The 21,367-nt window shown below is 40.1% G+C and overlaps 3 protein-coding genes across 5 annotated transcripts; 1 reads left to right on the top strand and 2 right to left on the bottom strand.

Annotated features, from left to right (window-relative positions):
• Nucleotides 1–583: 583 nt before the first annotated feature.
• Nucleotides 584–6,063, bottom strand: gal3st1a (galactose-3-O-sulfotransferase 1a). Of its 3 annotated transcripts, none has more exons than XM_079687554.1 (4): nt 5,716–6,063; nt 5,565–5,629; nt 3,833–3,982; nt 584–3,415 (listed from the first exon to the last, which is right to left on the bottom strand). In XM_079687554.1, exons 3-4 carry the CDS (start codon nt 3,958–3,960, stop codon nt 2,266–2,268), a joined length of 1,278 nt encoding a protein of 425 aa, XP_079543680.1. In that variant the 5' UTR covers nt 3,961–3,982; nt 5,565–5,629; nt 5,716–6,063; the 3' UTR covers nt 584–2,265. The 3 variants fall into 3 exon arrangements, with proteins under 3 accessions (XP_079543680.1, XP_079543679.1, XP_079543678.1); XM_079687553.1 differs by having other exon boundaries at nt 5,565–5,626; XM_079687552.1 differs by lacking the exon at nt 5,565–5,629.
• Nucleotides 6,064–8,073: 2,010 nt separating this feature from the next.
• pes (pescadillo) lies at nt 8,074–16,414 on the bottom strand. Its single transcript, XM_079688837.1, has 15 exons — nt 16,255–16,414; nt 15,967–16,046; nt 14,823–14,976; nt 14,513–14,622; nt 14,131–14,302; nt 13,902–13,991; nt 12,814–12,930; nt 12,421–12,498; nt 11,915–12,004; nt 11,322–11,452; nt 11,104–11,229; nt 10,564–10,748; nt 8,896–9,032; nt 8,637–8,804; nt 8,074–8,497 (listed from the first exon to the last, which is right to left on the bottom strand). Exons 1-15 carry the CDS (start codon nt 16,276–16,278, stop codon nt 8,420–8,422), a joined length of 1,740 nt encoding a protein of 579 aa, XP_079544963.1. The 5' UTR covers nt 16,279–16,414; the 3' UTR covers nt 8,074–8,419.
• A 583-nt stretch (nt 16,415–16,997) lies between these two features.
• p2rx2 (purinergic receptor P2X, ligand-gated ion channel, 2) lies at nt 16,998–21,279 on the top strand. The gene is made up of 12 exons (XM_079691119.1): nt 16,998–17,271; nt 17,795–17,930; nt 18,032–18,103; nt 18,178–18,253; nt 18,345–18,441; nt 18,764–18,844; nt 19,047–19,200; nt 19,531–19,661; nt 19,741–19,831; nt 19,932–19,997; nt 20,084–20,161; nt 20,362–21,279. The coding sequence occupies exons 1-12, from the start codon at nt 17,105–17,107 to the stop codon at nt 20,458–20,460; spliced, it is 1,248 nt and encodes a 415-aa protein (XP_079547245.1). The 5' UTR covers nt 16,998–17,104; the 3' UTR covers nt 20,461–21,279.
• Nucleotides 21,280–21,367: the final 88 nt, after the last annotated feature.

Here is a 21,367-nt window from a genome sequence, read left to right as displayed (position 1 = left end):
GTGCCTGTGTGTGCATAAAGGTAAAATTCACTCAAAATCACATCACAGCAATACGTAGGCTATAGTTTGGCGTTCATCATTTTATAAACACATTGGTGCTCCAGAGGTCTATGCATTGTTTTGTCATGCAGGTGCTCGGTTCAACACCCAGGGGAGGGACATGTTGTGTCTTCTGCTATGCTGATGTTTAATTTGGAAATGTGTCCCCACCACTTTTTCTACCGGAGTGACGCCCCTGTCTGTGCTTATATTTACATTCTAGAATCATGTGGGGTCTTTTTCAATCGGTCCCCCCAAAATGTCTGCGTGTCTTTGTTTCAGACTGTTCTGCAGGTAAAGTCGATGCATTTCGGACTCCCTCTGCTAGCACACCTAGCACACATTTTCCTCCTGTTTTTACTGAGTTCACTAAAGCTACTGTGAAATAGCTAACTAATTAAAAAGAAAAAAATGTTTTATCTCAAACTGGAGCCATTGTATAATCTTGTCTCTTTAGTTTTTATGCACCACCTGCATGAAAGCTTGCTGGCATTAAATATCAATAGAGTATTGAATAAAATATACCTTAAGAAATCACTCCTGCTTGGACTTTTTCACATTTTATTCTTGCAAGAGTAGTTTATTAATGGGTCAAACAATCATCAGCAAGTCCTACTTTTGATTATTATCTGCAACCCAAACTAATTTCAACAGAACTGAACCTCTTACATTTGTTTCTCAATAGACACCGGTTTACCTGCTTAAGATCAGGTGGTATAGATATTTTTTCAGCCTGTACTAAGATGGTGATAGCCATTTATATTTATACACAATGAGGTAACAACACTCTTACTACTTTATATACATACAGTATTAAGGAGGAAACATTTTATACTATACTCTTGCAATATTGCAATATCACATGTAATTTTCACTTTACTTTTAGGATGCTAAGATGATCATGTATTGCCAAGAGCCAAGAGTATTGGGAAGCAGTATGGAGGGAAACATCCGTAAGTTACAGTACAAGTAACTTATAACTACATTCATTATCATTACAAAACATGATTCACAAAATATTCAATGCATGTGTGTGTGTGTGTGTGTGTGTGTGTGTGTGTGTGTGTGTGTGTGTGTGTGTGTGTGTGTGTGTGTGTGTGTGTGTGTGTGTGTGTGTGTGTGTGTGTGTGTGTGTGTGTGTGTGTGTGTGTGTGTGTGTGTGTGTGTTACTTCTGCAGGCTGTGATAATGAGGCAGTGTAAACGCATTTAGCTTAACACTGTGAGTCATGGCCAGGGCCTTTCTAGATAGGGTAAACATTAACTTGGCTGACAATGAATTTCCGTTTGTCTCTCTATGCAGCAACCTTCCAAAACCTCATCAATCTACTTGCAAAGACACCCGGCAAGGCTGACTGATATTAGTGTAAACATTGTGGTATCAGAAGAAAGAATAATGGCTACAAACCCTGAAGAAGCAAAAATGTTGTTTTATATAGCAACAAAAAAGTCAACATACATCTGATCCTTTAAAAACTGATAAGCTACTCTAAACAAATCTTCAGAAAAAATGATCATCTTGATTGCTTACATACTTTCCTATTTATTGATTTCTTTACTCATCAGACCTTTTTTCATGACAGATATTTTTGACATGTTGCTGCACGAGATGCACAGGTGTATTAAATATTAATAACGTTGGCTACATTTGAGCAGCTCTGGGAATCGTTAAGATTATTAATTCCACCTGTGTTTTCCTTGTAATGAAAAGTATAAAGGTCAATCATTCTTTAACTATTTTTTTTAATGATGTGTGATCTTGTCCTCCACAGACACACAAGTGGGTTGTATTACTTACATTCACTATTTGCACATCTGTGTTTTAGCCCTTAGTGGGCTTTCAGTCTCTTTGAACTCAAATATGCTAACTTTCGGGGATGCACATCAAATCATTAAAACAATATTGAGCTCAGAGAGGTAACATTCTTTTTTACCAAACACCCTTAAATAATAGCAGAGATGGCAACATTTATTTCCTTAAAGATATGAACTTTATAGTTCACTTATCCACTCCACTAGAACAATCTGAGAGAAAGAAAATACTACAATACCTAACAATACGAGGCCTAATCTGCGAGTAGCAAACAGGTTCAATACTTGTACATTGTAGGTCTACAGTTTCATTTTTAGTTGAGCACCCATACAGTGCACAATCAAATGAAATTCAAGTCAATGAACACATTTCAATAAAATGAGACAAGGATGGCCCCTCTCGCTCACATGTCTAGTCACCAGTTGATGATATCTCTGACATGGCCCCAAAGCTTGGTGATCCACAGGTTAACCCCGAGCTCTGTTAAGTACTGAAGCTCTGGCATCAACATCTTTCGGCACAACTTCCGATGTGCCTTGTCCACATTCTTCTTAAGGTTGTAGCCCATGATGGACTTCTCTCCGATGGGCTGCCAGGGCTGCATGGCTGTCTCCTGGATGCTGCCTGCTTCTACAGCTCGCCCCCCCTCGATGCAGATGGATGCCATCTCTGCGTTCCTTCTCCTGAGCTCTGCCACATCCTCAGCCATCCGCTGCCGTCCATACGCATCTACTTTCTTCCAAAAAGTCTGGTTGAGATGCTGGTATAGTTTCCAGTCAATAGCGTTCCACTCAAGAGCCTTGGCCCTCAATTCTGGGGTGAGTTTAGATACAGTGGATCCCTTACGGGCGTTGAGCTTGAAGAAGAGCACGTCGTCCATCTCCCAGCAGAGGGCATCCTTAAGCAGGATGAGTGATTCCTCAAAGTGCTCCACTAACATGACGAGCTGGAAACGGTCCGTGATGAATCTGATTCCCTGTTCTACACGTGGATCATCCAGCTTCAGAGTGTTGTCCAGTCCAAAGTCGAAAAAAAGAAGATTCTTGAGGTAAAAGGAGTTGAAGCCCTCAGGGTCAAAGTAGTGATGGGGCTCACGCAGAAACTCTGTCAGCTTCTCATCCCCTGGTATCTTCCAGGTGAAAGGTACCAGCTTGCCAAAGTAGTGGAAGGAGGACTCAAAAAGCTCTGCAGGGTCTCGCAGGATAGTGATGTAGGAGGTGTCCATAGGTAACAGCTTGGCCACCTCGGGTGCGTTAAAACGCAAGTGATTACAGATGATATTAAAGCACATTCCAGGTCTGTAGTCTTTAACCTGGGAACGCTGGAAAACAGACGGATAAAAGAAGTCATTTCTGCTGTCAGGGAAGGCAAATTTGAGCTGGTGCTTTTCCCCGAAGCGGAAAAGGATGTTGAGGAACGTGCTGCTGGCTGTTTTGTGGGTCTTCATGAACATGATGTCCACTTTAGGAGTGCAGGTCTGGCCAGAGGCTTGTTGTGAGCGGTTGGTGGTTTGTTTAGAACGGAGCTGGGATGGACGGTGGGCACAGGAGTAAGGCACTGGTACCCTGCAGACAGGAAAACAATCCAATGAGAAATGTGATGATAATGACGTGGAAATGTACTCTTACACAATACAAAGAAAAGCGGCAAACAACCACATTTGAGACGTTGGAGTAAAACATTTTTAAATGTTTGGCTAGATTGACTCAAATGCCCTAAATACTCACAAACACATAGGACTAGACACACTATACAATATATGTGACTCAAAATAATCAAAATAATCAAAAGAGTAAGAGTAAACCCACATATAAAATAACTTATCGAACTTAGACTTACTTAAAATTAACCTTTAAAAAAAACATACATTATAACTAATTGTCACAGCTCTAAAATACAAATGCTGAATGAATTGGACATAACAATATTTTTTACATCATGTTTTCTAGAGAATACATGAACACCAGTGTGACGAGTCTTACTCAGGCAGACTGAAGTGGGTCTGGGGAGTGGAGAGGCAGTAAAGCAGGATCATGCAGCTGGTGAGGAGGGTCCCCAGCACCAGGCCTTTGCACACGGACCTCCACTGCCGCCCTTGTCTGACAGCCATGGTCCAGCAGAATCAAGATGACCTTTAAAACATTAAAACATCATCTACACAGTGAGCATTGACCTATAGGCCCTCAGTTACTCTGAGAAGGACACAAGAAAACCACAATTATGTGCATTATGTAATCTCAGGCAAGCTTGAAAGGACACAGTGACACCGCTTAAATGATTTATTCAGATCTTGACTTGGAAGTAAATTATAGTGTTGAGTGACCATATAGATTACTATCAGTGTTCTCTGGTTTCTTAAGGATGAGACAAAATAACATGAGGCCAGATTAATTATAAATCCAATGGTATAGCCTAAAATGTAATATAGAAGGTTTCCATTCAGCTTCATGGTGATTTAAGTATTCTCTTATACATTACAGTGCTGTCATCAGGTGGACTATACTGTATGTGAAGGTGCTCATGCATATTTACTAACAGGAAGCCAGTGTGTGTGACACAGTTGGACAGTTAGCCTCATTCAACTTGACTGTCCACTTCATAAACATTTCAAACACAGGATGTACTAAAAATTGCATGGTGAGCTACATTATGACATACTGTATGTGCGGCCTGTAATGACCAACCCTTTGTTGCTCAGCTGTCACATGAAATAAATAATACATTACTGTGGAAAGTGATATTGCAATCCCCCCTGCGGACTCCCGTCAGACAAGCTATCCGCTGACTCAGCTGCGCAGGTAACAAAGTGACACTGACCACCAAGAAGTTTCATTATTATTTGACCTAATGTGACCCCACACAGAGCAGGTTGGGAAGGTGTACTGTTTTCAATTGCAAAGTTTAGAGTTTATCAATATTTCTTTTTGAATGTTAACATTTTTAAGGGAAAATCAGTTAAAGCATAGTTTTTTCAGAATTTAAACATTGTGCATTTTTTTCCTTTTTCTTGCCATTTCTAGGCATATGTCTGGGTTTAGAGCTATGCATGTTGCCCATCATATGTTATGGTGTTTTAGACAGGTTTCTTTTTTGGAAAGTAACAGTTGCTAAAATCAAAAATGTTCATCCATGATCACGCTTGTTAATGACACACCAAAGTGTTGATGAATCGATAATAGATTATAACTATGATATGCTTTTGACATTTTGAATTATCCATCCTTAATCCCAGTCTAGTTTTAAGTATGAAGTCTATTTTTGGTGTCCAGTGTGTCATTTATTTTTTATTTCTGAACTTAGTTCACCTTTGGTTTAAGGTCTCAAGCTTCCATGTCGTTTTGCATTACTCTGTGCCCCTTAGTCCTATGAACTGTTGTGTTACATTTTAGTTTCACTCTTATCATCAGAGCATTTTAGAAACATTACTCTCCAAACCCAGCTAAAAGGGCTATTTCTGCTCTTTGTCTGGACTCCATGAAGGGGCTATTATGGAGGCATGTGAGAGCTCTTTCTCTCTGCCATCAGAAGACACTCTGTTGTGTGAGATTTGAGGAAAGGGCTGTAGCTTAGGTGGCCTGCAAATGTAGAGTGAATTCTAAGTAACATTAACTCCTGCTGCAATGATATGCTTGCAATAACCTTCAAAGCTGAGATACCATTGGACAAATATCAGGCAGTGTTACTTTTGATATCAGTGTATCATTGTTTGCTTACTTTTGCATTTTTACTTGAATACTTTGTCCACCTCTGATATGATCTGAAGCTATCTTGTTTTCCTGCTAACAAAAACCATTATGAGTATAACAAAGCAGATGATAATCTTGAAGAAAGCTAATTCCAAAAAAAAGACTGGAAGATGTCTTACCTTCATACATAGATCCAAAGAGAAACTAAAGGAAGTGTTTGTCCCACTGCATTGTCCTTTTCCTTTGCATCCCGGGTCAGACCACTAATATATGATCTCCCTCCTCCAGATGTACTTCTTGGGTCTGATCTCAACATACACATAGTGCTGTAGCAGTCCCGCACTCCCCTTATCATTTGCCTAGTGCTACTGAGCTCATTCACCTGCCTCTCTTCTCCGCTTGCCCCCTGCCTCTCTGCAGGAACACCTGATGCCTCGGGCCACCTGCCGCCTCCCCCTTTAACTTTCAATTCCAAAAAGTGATCTTGCTGAATTAAACTCTGCAGGGAGGCTCATCTCCCGCTTGTGACGTCAAGACCTCTGTCAGGGGACCAGCACTTGCCAGTGAGTGTAATAAAGGAGGGGAGGGGGGAGAAAGGCTGTATTGTCCCCATTCTCTGTCTACATACAGAGGGCTTATTGAGGATAGACACTGAAGTCTGAGCTGCAAGCTGATAGGTGGGATGGAAAACAGCATAAAACGAACAAATGCATAAAGCCAAAGCACAAAGGCTCTAATTGTACCACTTGATCAGCACAACTCGTGTCTGCATTGTTTATAAAGCTTATTACGAAAGCTGTGTCTATACATGCTGTGAGAGGAATGTACAATGGACAGTTATGAAAGTCTGCACCACAGATTAACCAATTATCTAAACAAATTGAGCAACATACATGCACTGGACTTCCACATCACAATACTGTGTATGTGATTTTTTAAAAATTGATAATTTATTCACTAGCTCTTCTAATCTTTTATGCATTTGAAGTTATTTTTAACTCTGTGGCCTACAAGTTATGATGCGATCGTTTTGAAACTCTCAATACAATCCCTTGTTCAAGATAGCAGACCGTTCAATAGAGAGTGAAATGAACATTCAATCATGAGTGCCAAGTCTATTTGGCTCTGCTAGGCAGGATGTGGCAGTATGTGGTCATAACGTTTCATCCATTAAAGTGTGGATCCAAGTCTCGGGAGCGTGCAATGGATTCGTGCAGCTCATCCCACACTCACCATGCTCCAGCACGACACTGATGCTTTTGTTCGGTCTAACAGGGTGTGCCTTGGTCTGCAGGCACACTGAGTGCCAGGCTGAAACCCGGACAGGGTGGGCATGCGTAGAATCTAGATCAGGGTGAGAGGGGGCAGGGAGTGTGACAAGCTGAATGAGGAGATTGAGGAGAACGGCCCACCTTGATCACTGCAGCGTCTCAAGAGGGCAGAGGTTAAAGCTCCTTTGACATCAACACCCACTGCCCATGTGTGGACTACTCACTGAAGACGAGCCCCCCCGACAGCAGCAGTGACCTCAGCCTCCACACAGATATGGCTAACATTCTGTATCTAACATTTTGAGTAGGCTCTCCTTTGATCCAAAAACAGCCGTTTGTAGTTACCCAGGTAACTCATCTGCTAGTTGAGAGACTGAAGGCTCTACTATTTATCAGTTTCTACATCTTCAGTAGACTGGACTACTGTAATGGTGTCTTCACAGGTCTCACTAAAAAATCTATTAGAAAGCTGCAGTTAATTCAGAAAGCTGCTGCTCGAGTCCTCACTAACCCTAAGGAAGTGGATCACATCACTCCAGTTCTGAAGTCTTTACACTGGCTTCCTGTGTGTCAAAGAATTGATTTCAAAATACTGCTGCTGGTTTATAAAGCTTTGAATGGTTTAGGCCTAAATTACATTTCCGACCTCCTGCTAAATTATGAACCATCCAGTCAGATCTCTCAGGTCTTCAGGGACTGGTCAGCTTTCTGTCCCCAGTCAGAACTAAACATGGTAAAGCAGCGTTCAGTTCTTATGCTCCAAATATCTGGAACTCCCAGAAACCTGCAGGTCCGCTGCAACTCTGACTACTTTTAAATCCAGACTAAAGACTTTTCTTTTTGCCGCTGCTTTTAATTGAACTATTCACATTTTAAACTGCACTGTAACTTTTATTCATGTATTTTGTCTTTTAATGTTAATTTTTTTATCTTTGCTTTTTAAATGCCATTTTCTGAATGTCATTCATTTTTGCAAAGCACTCTGAATTGCCTTGTGTTGAAAGGAGCTATAAAAATAAACTTGTCTTGCATCAATTCTTTTCCTCCTCTCCTAATGTCTATATTTGTGGAGGGAAGACGTGGCTTCATATATTCGAGCACTGTGTCTTCACTCTTCTACATCAGAGCTGTTAAGGCTACCAAAGAGTGAGCAAGGGCATTCTCAGATAGTTCCTCAAGTAAGAAACTATAAAGGAGATGACGCACAAAACACACTTCAGAGCCTTAACTGGTAACAGCGTAATAATACTTGGGGAATACGCCACGTAGCAGTTAGACCTCATTTATCATTTTTTAAGATCACAAGTAACAGGATTTTTAATTTGTGTTTTTACTTTAAAATAAAGACCATTTACATGAACAGCTTTAACAACTAAGTGGAAGAAATATCTTGTGTAATGTAAAACAGTTCTTACAAACAAAAGGGGCGAAAAGTCACTTTTACATTATTAATAACACAATGAGCCACATCCTGCATTTCTTCTTCAACTTGAAGGTCAACGCATCAGGTGCATCAAACTCACACACAGGGTTACAGGTAATACAGGAAATCTCAACCTGTAATAGAATGTAAATACACAAAGTCAATCTGCTAAATACACGATCAGACGATTCATTTGTTGGCTTTTGTCTTCTTCTTGGATTTTTCAGCATCATCGTGGGCCTTCCTCTTGGCAGTCAGCTTGTTAGCCTGTCAGAGAAAACAAGAGATTTAGACTCAAACTGGAATATACTCTGCACACTAGAACAATGTTAAAAGAGAGTCAGATACTGAAAGGATCCAAAGTTATTTCCATACATATTAAATGAATAATAAAAACTGAACGTACCTCTCGGACTTTTCTCTTTTTTCCAAACATGATCTTGTCGTACAGGTACTTTTCCTTTTTCTTCATCATCATGATGGCGAGACGTTTTTCCTCGGCCTTCTCCTCCTGCTCCAAGCGTTCTGGGTTTTCCACCTTCACTTTCCCAGCTGTCACTTTGACCGACAGGTTCTAAAAGACAGACGAGTTGATGAAACACCACGCCTTCGTGTGACCGGGAAAATACACCAGTTCAAAGGAAAAGAGGTCAAACGTCTCTTACCTTTCCCTGGGATCTTTGTTTCTCCATCTTCTTCAGATTATTCTCTTCTTCTTCCTCTTCTTCATCTTCCTCCTCTTCTTCTTCTTCTTCTTCTTCTTCGTCATCATCCTCCTCCTCTTCTTCCTCCTCTTCCTGGGCTGTGATGGAGGTTAAATATGTGAACAATGTGTACATGGACTCTTGAGTTATTATGCATCCTTTTTAGGCTTCATGATCTGATCAATAGAAACTTTTATTCCTAATCAAACATCAAACCTAAAACGTCACCTAGTTTATGAAAGATGCAGCCAAGAGCAGTCACCTGTGTGTGATCACAGTGTGACTGCTGATTGGGAGTTCATTACACTGACATCCTGGTTATAAATCACGGTGATTTAGGGATGCTCTGATCGCCGATATCAGTAACGTCCGATACCGATCGCCGATGCGATCGAGTGGGCGGGGCCTATGGGGATCTTCCATTTAAAGTGATTTTTAAAACTCAGCTAATGGAGCTCATTCACTGGCGCTTCACAAACAACCAACATAATTATTACATTCAAATGAAGCACATTATTCAAGATTACATTAACTTTGGATAAGAACACGGGAGAAATGAGCGGAAGTGCTCTCTTTTCCTCTCTCTCCTGGCAGCATCTCATGCAGCTCGCTGATCCAGTAATGAGTGAACGGACAGTGAAGAATACATATATTTATAACTAGTTTAGCTTGTTCCAGAGGTAGATGAAATAGCTAAGTGTGTTAGGTCTAACTCTTACGCCTCGTCCACACAGCAGCTTTAAAAAAAATCTTCCAACGCTTCTCTGCCCATTGACTTTGAATGGGGGTGACGTCACTTTGCCTCGCTTTTCGCCCAACTGCATTGTGGGGAAGCAAAGCGAAGATTTCCAGGATTTTCAGGATTCAAAAGTTGAGCAATGTTCAACTTTTGAAGCTGAGGTGGAAGCGTCAGCCAATCAAATCCCGTTTATGCAAATCTGACAGTAAAAGCGCTAGCCAATCAAACCTCGTGTAAGCTGGGAGAGACATTCCTCATATTCTAAACGAGAAATGACGGTAGCAAATCACCCGGTTCTTTACGACCAGACTTTTTACCGGGATATAAACCGGAGGAACGAGGCATGGAGGGAGGTGGCAGAGACAGTGGGTGAAACTGGTAGGTTTTCACCTGTTTGGAGATTTTATATCCAGTTTACTTCGTTTTAACATTGCTATTGCTTTGTATGTCGGGGCGGGAGATTCATGTGATTTGTCACAAAAAATCCCCAAGCTTTCAGACACACCCACCTTCAAGATTTTCAAGATTTTTTCAAAGCTGCTGTGTGGACGTACCGGTCCACACAGCTCCGCTCACCGGTTCGTCCCAGCGGGTGGAGCTGCAGGACTTCTGCTTCACACCCGTTGCATACCGCTATTTTATTGTCTTTTTCGGACTTTTCGAAATACTGACAGACTGGTGAAGCCATTTTGGCGAGCTTGTTTTGCCGCGCACAGAGAAAAGCGATCGGCTCTCACGGTCGACATTTTTAGAGAGCACCGATCGATCGGCAGAGAGTGAATATCGGTCAATATTGATCGGCGGCCGATCGATCGGAGCATCCCTACTGTGATTCAATGCTGGGACACAATACAAATATATTTATAAGTATGGTATTGAAGAGAAATTACCAGGTTTCTCTCCTCGTTGTAAGGCCATGATCTTTAGTTTTTCAGGGGGCACGTAGTCTCCGTCCTTCTCCTCAACGAAGGGAGAGAGGTGAGGCGGCAGAGTCACTCCAAGGAAGTAGTCCTCCACAGGCAGGACGATTTTGGCATTGACACAATCGAACACCCACTGGGGCTGGATGTAGTACCTAAAAACAAAGTATCATAGTAAAACAGCATGTCGTGTTTTCCGAAATTGTGAGGACTTTCCCTTTCTGCTTAAAAAAGACATAAGGGGGGGGGGGGGGGGGGCAGGCATGACAGAAACAATGTGACCCTTTAAAAACACGATGAAGAAGGTTGTTTTGAGGAAGCAGCGGAAGCATGACCCTGAAAGGAGCCATTGTGGAGGACATGGAAGTGTACAGAATAGACTTTGCGTATTGAGCATTCAGAAATACACAGAATCAAATTGGTTGCACAAAAACATGTGTGTTCCACGTTAAAAATAAAGAGCTTACATTTCTTGACTTTGAAACATAGACGTGTGTTTACATCATTTACCTGTTAATATACTTTTTGTCAACGTTGGGTCTGTCAACAACTTGATGCGTGATGCTCTCATCCGTCATCTCGTACGTGCTGCCGATGCAAACAGACTTGTCCCAGGACACTTCACCCCCAAAACACCTGGAAGGCAGCAGCAAATCAGTGTTAGGCCTAAATGTGTGTCCTTGTAAATGTTTTGGACTCTCCAGAGGTTCCCTGCAGCTGTCACTCACCTGATGAGAAAAGCCAACGGCTCTCTGGGCACTTCTCTGTTGAGGAAGAACTTGTGCCCCTCAAGAAGCTTTTTCTGAGCTTCCTGCTCTTTCTGTTCCCTTTCTCTGGCCTCCATCTTTTCCATGTCCTCCTGAAGAAGTAAAAGAAAGCATTTGTTGGAGTATTAGAAAGCCACTGTTCTAAGGCTTTTGTTTGATCAGGGAAGATCAGCAACAGAAGTAACGTTGTGGTATTCCCCCGGCTGTTGGATGGTTGTTCATCTTAGAGCGAGCTGGGCTCATGTTTCTGATTGGTCGGGCTCACCAAGCTCCCAATATTAGGAGCATTTCAACCGTAGCAACCAAACATAAAACCGTAATCCCCAGTCTCACACTTCTACAAACTTCAACCCCTCTGACAAATATATCCAACCTCAGCCTTCAGAGGCCAATTAGTTCATTCCACTGACTCACTGTTTTGATCGGACTTCTCAGAATCATGACATTGTTTAATTCTCAGTACCAATTCAACATAATATAATAATACATGAGATGCATGTCATCAGAGACGAGATTGAGTATTTCATATATATTTTGTGAACTGGTTTTCTTACGTCTTCAACAGGAAATTGGTCGAGTTGAGCCTCCTCCTCCTCTGTAGTGGCAACCACCGTGGCCAGACTCGTACTCAGAGCTGACAGTTTCTGCAGAGCCAAAACACACCAGTTTAGAACATTCTCTAATTATGTTATAACATCAACAATTACCATTTATTTGAGTGTATAGAACGTTACAAACATCAGTTCAGTTAAATAAGAACACAGTAATTTGCAGAACTACAAGTTTACATAATTACCGGGATCATTTTTAAAGATGAAAATGAATTAAATAATATAGAAAGGACAAAAAGGATAATAAGGGTTTTCCTTATTAGATATATAATGTTTTGCCACCTATGACAAATTGTATCAATCTATTAGTTTAATTTTCCAAGTGTTGACGTATCTTTCATTGAAGTTTGCGCTGCTCACTGCATAAAAAAAAACTAACACATTTTATAATTCAAAATCAGTGTCTTTTTATTAGCCAGGATGTTTCTTTTGAAAGACGTCATCATTACCTCCAGGTAGCTTTCTGAATTCATGGCGTAGTCTTCGTCATTCTCGTCCTTCAGCTCCGACTCTGCTTTAGCGTCCAGCTGCAAAAGGAAGGATAACATGAACGGGGGAGAGCTGAGCTAACGGGAGACTAAATGGAAATTCATCTTTATTGTAACCCCACATGTATTATACTCATTTCATGTCTCACAATAAGAGATTACAATGTAAGATTTTAGTCCACACACCTAGCTACTATTTGACTTGAATATCATTTATCTAAACATCAATATATTGCTTTAACAACTATTGTAAAACAAATATTGTCCTGACTGGCCACTCACAATAACCTTATAAATGAAGTGTGTGCGAACATATATAGATAATATCCCCTGTGATGGTTGAGTCCGATGTACCTTTGGGGGGTAGAGCAGGTTGAGGGAATGGTAGAGCCTGAAGTTGACGAACCCCAGGAGAGTGGTGTACAGCTCTGTGAAAGTAGCCATGACTCTGTAGTCCACATCTGTCGGGTGCTGGAAGGGAAAACAAAGGGTTTAACTAAGTCTCAGTGGTTAAAATAAATACACATGAGGGCATACAGTCAAGAGCCATTTATAATCCCTAGCACACAAACCCCTGGGGCAGTCAGTTGAACTCAATTAAATACCCGCAGGTAACCCTGCTCTTACAGACACACGCTTATTTTGTTATGTCAAAAATGTACAGAACAATCTCTGGCACAACCTAAGGCTATTATTCCATCATATGCAAAGATCTTAAATACAGAAATGTTTTATGAGTTACTAACTAACTTATTTTTAACATCTAATCAATTATTGTTTAGGAGAATTAAGCTTCTTGTGCATTTGAGCCCTCAGTCTGTAAATATTAGTATTGAAAACCTTTACCTGAGTGATTGAACTTCAAGCATTACTCCACATTTCATTTTTTTTTTTTTTTTTTTTTTTTAAATATAGATTTTATGACACATACGGATTTTAAGGACATGCCACAATAATGGTTATTTCATATTTTTGTAGAAATCTAACGACACTCGTACACAAGGTCATTTCAAAAGGGAACATGACTTTTAAGCCGATTCCTGTACATTATATCATATTACAGGTCATTTTAAACTTTAAAATGACTGTGTGAAGCTAAAACATTGACTACATACAGCTTATATGACATTCCTGTTGTAAAACTGCAATGTAAATAAAGAGAAATAATTCATTCCTAAGGCCATAAATGTCTGTGTGTTGATATAATGTCTTTATGTCTTTATTAGGATCCCCACTAGCACTAGCATGAGCATTGGCTATTGGATATAATGAAATAGCCTGCAGGCCTTAATTAAGTAGTTGGCTGTTTGGAGCTTATAGAAAGATCTGCGGTTTTATGATGAGTCTAACAGAGCAGCGTCAACCTTCGGTGTAATCCTATCAGACCAAAGCCACTGTCTGTTAGCATAATTACTGTGGACTGCATTTGGTCATGTACTCACATCATGGGCGAACTGATATGGCACCAGCCAGGTAATGAGCTGTCCCATCACCTCGGCCTGGTAATATATTCCCTTGATGGAGATGAACACCTATGAAGAACAGACATGTGATTAGATCGTTACAGAACAGAGGTCAATGAACTCAAGAGATATCAATTAAACCCCCCCCCCCCATTTGATTTTTATGTTTACTCAAAACAAAGTACGAGGGTTTACAGTAGTGTCGCACCTTTCTGAGAGAACGGGATGCGATGACATAGTTCATCCACTCCACAGTGAGGCGCCTGCACAGCGTGATTGTCTGAACGTGGCACTTTCCTGTTCGGGCGAAAGTGGAGAACAGGAAGCACATGCAGAGGGCATCGTCGACGTCACGGAGAGCATCGATGAAGGACGGGTACCTGCCACAAAAAGGACAACCAGTGAGGAGACAGAACTTCTTTAACGTTTTTTTTTTTTTTAATAAGCTAAATGAAATACTGCGGACATGCCACTCTTTATATTCTGTAGTTATACAAAAGCTGATGCTCTCTACTTTGAATGGATATGAAGAATCATGTAAGCTCAACAGTGCCCTCCGGTGTTGAGGGTGCAGGTTAACACGCTCTCACCTTTCTTTGACGATGTGGTCCAGTTTATATGTCGGCTTGTTCTCCTTCAGTCTCTGCACATTAGTATATTCTGTTTTTCCATAAGCCTTCTTAAGTTTGCGTACAAATACCTGTTGAGAAAAAACACTTTGGGAATGAGACACCGTTTACAGAAAAAACAATGTTAACATTTCTATAACTTTCACAAAAGTAAAAAACAGACTAAAACTTTCAAACGGTTCAATTACAATATTTCCCAATTATATTAGTGAATATAAGCATGTTGACAAGATGGTGACATTTTGAACATCTGAAATATATGTGGTGATACCTTGTAGTCTCTGAACTTGCCAACAATTGGCTCGTGCAGAAGAAAGCGGATGTCTTTGAGCAGGTAGAAGGTCCTCGGGGCTGTAGATCCCTTGTTCACCTTCTTCTTGTGCTTGGGCTCATGAGGGTAGATGCCTTTAAGGATGCACAGTCGCCTGGAAATCACAGAGATCAGGAAAAATGTGTCTGTGAATGCCTGGTCTATAGGAATGACGTCATGCCATGTTCAATGGTAGGTTTAGGTGATGTATATGTTAGAGCTTATTTCTTTGATGATAGTCAAATGAATGGTTAGGAATTTGAGAAGAGTTGTCTGGGCCGTTATTAAACAAATCTAACAATTTGCTGACTCCGAAATATGTTAATTTTATGCTTTTCTCTAGATTAATTTATTCAGATTAAAGATAGAAATAAAAAAGAAAATCAGTGTCTATAGTAAAAATATGAATTTGTCAAAGAATTAAGGAACAGAGAATAAAAGTCACGGGTGAAAACTAACGTTGAAAACTATTTTTGGCAAGGGCCGACATTAGTAAAAACCATCTGAGGTAGAAGTTCCCTCGTTATTTCTGGTTGTTTATTTCGTCTATAAACTAGTTTCAAATTGAATATTCAGTTATTTCACTAACCCAGTAATAACTGAGGGACTAACTGAAGATCATCCCTTCATGAAGCCTGATTTGTTGAGTTTGTTGTTTTAAAGAGATGTTTACTCAACACAATGGCTGCTGTTTATGGCCCTGTTGGCCAGATTCAGGTAATGCGTTATATTGAGAGGTCCTTCTTATATTTTGTCCACCATTGATATAAATACTGTTGAAAAAAATAACTTATTTTGTTTTTCAGTGTGTTTATATATGTAGTGAGGGAATGTGTATTGCGAATCTTCGCATTTGTATATTTGGGACGTTTTTTAAAAACATTTGATGTCATTTTAATGCAAACTCAACTTAGTCAATAACTAACTATAGCTACCAAAATGACTATTAACTTAAAATCAACACCAAATTAAAACAAAACTGAACATTATAACCTTTATCAAAGTAAGATTTAATAAAGGTATACATTAATGTAAACCTAATAAACCGGGAATTGAGAGTATATATTCAAACACATGCAACATGATGCATGAACAGTGCGGTTACCTGAAGTCTGGGAGGCTCAGCGATAACTTCTTGCGAGCTTTGTTTCTGGTGATGTAGTTGGTGACAGAGCCCCTCTCATACTGAAATAAACAGGACAGACGATCACATTAAATCATCACAAGTAAAAAGCAATTAACTGAATGCTTTGATATTAAAACGTTGATCTACAAAGACCCGATTTCACGATTTCAGTGAAACAAACTTTAGCTTCGTTAGCTAACTAGCTAACCAGGTTGCTATAGTTATTAAAGTGCATGGCTTTGACAATATCCCGAAGTCAACTCTTACCTTTTTCTTTTGAGTACCTCCCATTTAGAAGTGATATGTGGCCCTACAAACAAGTGTAGGTAAATCTAAATGTATATAAATTAAGCTGTTAAGACAAACACAGCAACAGCTACCGAGACCAGCAGCCAATGCACGTGTTGTTTGACATGCGCGGAGGAAGTGCTGCGAGAAGGAACTAGGACCCAGCGTGAGGGGGTGGCCGTTTGTCCGCCTGTGTAAAAAAGATAAGAAACAATGAAGTGAATACAGTGAATAATATATATAAAACAGTGACAAAAGAGCTTGTGTTTACCTATCCACCTATCCATCTATCCATCTATCCATCTATCTATCTATCTATCTATCTATCTATCTATCTATCTATCTATCTATCTATCTATCTATCTATCTATCTATCTATCTATCTCTATCTCTATCTCTATCTATCTATCTATCGTTTATTATAGCTTACTCCAATAATTAAAAGTCCTGCCTTTAAAAAAAAAATATATATATATATATTTGATGATTATTTGGTATTTCATTCATCAAAATGTCCATACATTATTTTCAAAAACAGTGTTTCATGTAAATTAATCTGCAGAACTGTAAAACACTTTGTTTAGATCTTAAGTTTGATCAGCTGTAAATATCATGAAAGCTGAACAATCATCAGAATAAACAGACGTAAAATGAAAGGCATGAAGGCTGGACTCCACCCCCTTCTCCTCTGCCTCTCTGTACAGCTTGAGAGAGATGCAGATGGAGCTGAGCAGGATCAGGGAGTGAGAAATAAAGAGAGAGAAATAAAAACTTGATACAAAGAGACAGCATCATAGAGAAATACGACTTCAAAAGGACATCTCAGAATATGTGTGAACTACTTCACAAGTTCATGATGGGGCTTCGTGACTTTGTAAAGGATTATTTTCTTGGTTTCTGGGACTATGAGACACCAAAGGTGATGGTGGTTAAAAACAAAACTCTTGGAGTGATATACAGAAGCGTTCAGTTTCTTGTGATCACCTATTTCATCTGGTAAGCTTCATGTTTGTGTACTTGAAAGCCCTGTGTATGAGCTAAAGGGGCTATCTAAGAAACCAAAAAGCTTTCTAAATATTATTTTAACACGTTTTTGTTTTAATGTTTCTTTTAGTGTGTAAAAGAGTGAATGTGGATAAAACATGTGCTCTGACTTTAAATTCTCTAACCCATCAATTGCAGTTGTGTGGCAAGGAAATTATTCTGGATACAAATAAATAATACAAAGAGAGACACAATTAATGGGTTTGGGAATTTAGGTCTCTATGGGGTCTCTCTGTCCTTTACTAGACGTGTAATTTGAACTGAGAGCAGTTTCCATAGGTTAGACTTTGATTTTATGAATTTGTTCTTGTTTCAAATCATAAACTATATCTTATATTTCTTGATTTTTATTATTAGAGTGCCTCATCTTTTTGAACAGTTTGAACAGATCTAGGGGAAATGTGATACCTCTAACATAAATCGACGTCATGACAGAAAATGTGATATTGCATCTGTCTGTTCTATCTTCCTGAAGGTATGTCTTCATAAGTGAGAAAGCCTACCAAGAGAGTGAAACCCGTCCAGAGAGCTCGGTTTACACACTAATGAAAGGCACTGCAGTTCATGGAGATGATATCTTAGACACTGTGGAGTACGTTCGACCCTCAGAGGTAAGTCCAAATTCTCCAATACAGTTAATGATTTTCCACCTCCTGACCTCCGTCTGCATCGTTATGTCCTACTGCCGATGAATTTGGCATTTTCCTCACAGGGCGGTGATGTGATTAGTACAATATTGAGAAGAGAAGTAACCTATGATCAGAAGCAAGGAACCTGTGCTGAGGTGAGAGGTCAACAGGAACTTTCTCAATGACATTGTGTGCAAGACAAAGCTATAATCTGTTTTATTCCATTCAGCATTTCATGGTTGCCAATGCCAACTGTACAAGAGACAGTGAATGTGTCCAGGGGGAGGTTGACTTTGACGGCCATGGTACTTTTTTTACTCCTCACAAAACTTTCCTCCAAGCTTCATTGATCGTTCTTTTCCACAGTTTGTGTCTATTTTTTATATTTTCTTACAGGAAGAAGAACCGGCAGATGTGTTCAGTACTACAACCACACCTTCAAAACTTGTGAGATCCAAACATGGTGTCCTATTGAGCGGTATGCTGTTGTAAGGTAAGGCAGATGATGGATTATCCTCCCAAAGGTTGTCCCAAGTAGGTTTATTTACAATCAAATTAACCGTCACTCATAAACAAGTTAAAAAAAATGTAAATACAGATATGTTGAAAGGCTGGACAAAGCTATAATACCGGGATTGCCTGTGGTGCACACCTATGCAAATAATTAAACACATGTCTAATAAAGGTTTAAGACAGCATTTGGCCTTTGAATTTGAATGGAATCTAATGTGAAACTGTGGAAAACTATACTATAAAACTAAAAGAAACAGATTTTCTGCTACACAAAACTATGATTTTGATTTGTTTGTCCTCAGAGAACCGGCATTAGTGGAGGCCATCAATTTTACAGTGTTCATCAGGAATTCTATCCACTTCCCCGGATTCAAAGTGCTGAGGTAAAGCAAACACGCACACGCACACGCACACACGCACGCACGCACGCACGCACGCACGCACGCACGCACGCACGCACACACACACACACACACACACACACACACACACACACACACACACACACACACACACACACACACACACACACACACACACACACACACACACACACACACATACAAATGTTCTTGTATCTTGCAGGGGAAATATAAAAGATATTTCAAACCCAAAGGAAATGCGGAGATTCCTCAACAAGTGTCATTATGATAAGGAGACAAACCCGTACTGTCCAAACTTTCGCCTGGGCTACATCGCAGCTCAGGCTAGGGAGGACTTCAGTGAGCTCTGCAAGACTGTGAGTATAACATGTCTGCTTTTACTTGTTTTTTAAACAACACTTACTGCCTCTTTGATACAGTATCTCAGATAGACCACTCACCCCTACATATAATATAGATATATTTCCTCTTACCTGTACTTATCAGTCAGTCAATTGTTTTGGTGGTAGTTGCAGAGAATTCGAGACATTGGCAGAAGAGGTGTCTTGGTTATCTCAAATGTAATAGAAAAACAATGGTACAGGTAAAAGGAAAAAAAAAAGTAATATTGATTTTGGGATTAGAAAGGACCTACTTGGTGATAGTGTAGTATTACTTAAGATATGACTAATGCTGTTGTTGAACAGGGAGGAGTGATTGGGGTGTTCATTAACTGGAACTGTAACCTGGACCTGGATTATTCATACTGTCAACCAACGTATTCCTTCCGTCGTCTTGATCTTCGAAAGGACCAGGACAGCTCTGGTTACTATTACAGGTGAGCTCAAACAACTAACATATTTAAAACTAAGCATGTGCTAAGTTTCTCAGCGTTTGTAATTTCTGTATAACTACAGGTTTGCCAAATACTACAGTAGAGAAGGGGTAGAGTCCCGGACGCTCATTAAGGCCTACGGCATCCGTCTGGATGTCATAGTTCATGGACATGTGAGTGACAGATGCTCCGTCATCACCTACGCTTATTTTCAGTTTAACATGGAGACTGTCTTTCTTGTTCTGTCTTTTTTTCATGTACTTTCTTTTTCAGGCTGGTAAATTCAGTCCCATCCCAACCATCATCAGCACAGTGACTGCCATGACTTCAGTTGGCATCGTAAGTATTTTACATCAAGACTTTAAAGTTGAAGCTTTCCCTATTTTCACCACAAACTGGTTTTTCTTCTTATGTCACACCTTCAGTGTACCATTATCTGTGACTGGATCATGCTGACGTTTATTGACAAGAATGAAGTCTACAGTGACAGAAAATTTGATGAGGTAAGTAAAAGGCATCATTTCTTGAACCTCAACACGTGTCGATGTCAAAGGTTTTATTTTCTCACTAAAGTAGCTAAGAATCCTTAACTCAGTTATATTTTATTTTGAGCATGACTAAATGTATTGTTATCAGCTGCAACAGTTTCAGGGTCCTGATACTGTGCATGGTGGCTCTCTAAGTATACGTCTGTCCTCTGCAGGTCATCAAGGAGCCAACAGTGCCCAAAGCCCCAGAGCTCTGCTTCATCAACAGCTACGGCTCAAACCACTCAGACCTGTCGGAGGGTGTACAGCTGTAAAGTCCACCGTTGCCTCAGTCTTCGCTGGCCCAGAGTCTGGACTCTCCTGCATCAGCTGACTGCGGCAACAACAGCACATCTGAGCGTCTCCTCAGACGTTTGCAGCGGCTCAGTTATGGGCTGCCAGTGGTTGCTGTTGTTAGAGGGAACAAACAGTGACAGAGGGCATCATCTGAAAGACATCTCGTCCTCTCAAAGTCCCTGCCTGTGCATTGGATTCAGCTCATATATCACACCCTGATGGACCCCAACGTGCGACAATCCAATTAGTAGTTTCTATTTCACTTGACCTAATTTGCATCAAAACCATTTAGACAATGGTTCTATTAAAAATAAACTTTTAGCGTAGCAGAGAAAAACCTTACAAACAGCAGATTTATATCAATGTATCTTAGACATTCAGTGCAATAAAAGTCTTCTCTCAACTCAAGTTTGGACTTTATATTACTAACAGTATACCAAAAAACACTGACAATTGTTTCTTACAAAAATAAAACTGCATGCCATGTTTGAGAAATATAAATATTCGTTGCCTTTGTCTTTCAACCTGATGGGTTCAGCATCACGATAGATACAGGAGGAAACATCCAGGAGACTTGCAAGGAGAACGATGAGCAGTAATCTAATAACATGGACATTTCCCATAAAATGGTTTCTCTAACAAGATTGTGGGGAAGTCTGAATCCATCTGGACGCTCGAGAGCAATACAAATGTCAGTGGTGAAAAATGACTTGAATGGATCGATATCCGCTGTGTTGGTTAGAGGAGCACAATGGAGGGTCACATGTCAGATGGAAAATGTGTTTATGACATGTAAAGTGCTGAAGATTCATAAAATGTTTTATCTCAAAGATGGTTGTGTCAATATATTTAATCACATGGCTCAATAACTGCCGTCTGATCCAA

This window comes from Notothenia rossii (genome assembly GCF_949606895.1).
Source record: "Notothenia rossii genome assembly, chromosome: 6".
Lineage (NCBI taxonomy): Eukaryota > Metazoa > Chordata > Actinopteri > Perciformes > Nototheniidae > Notothenia > Notothenia rossii.
This window is presented reverse-complemented; position numbering and strand designations above follow the sequence as displayed.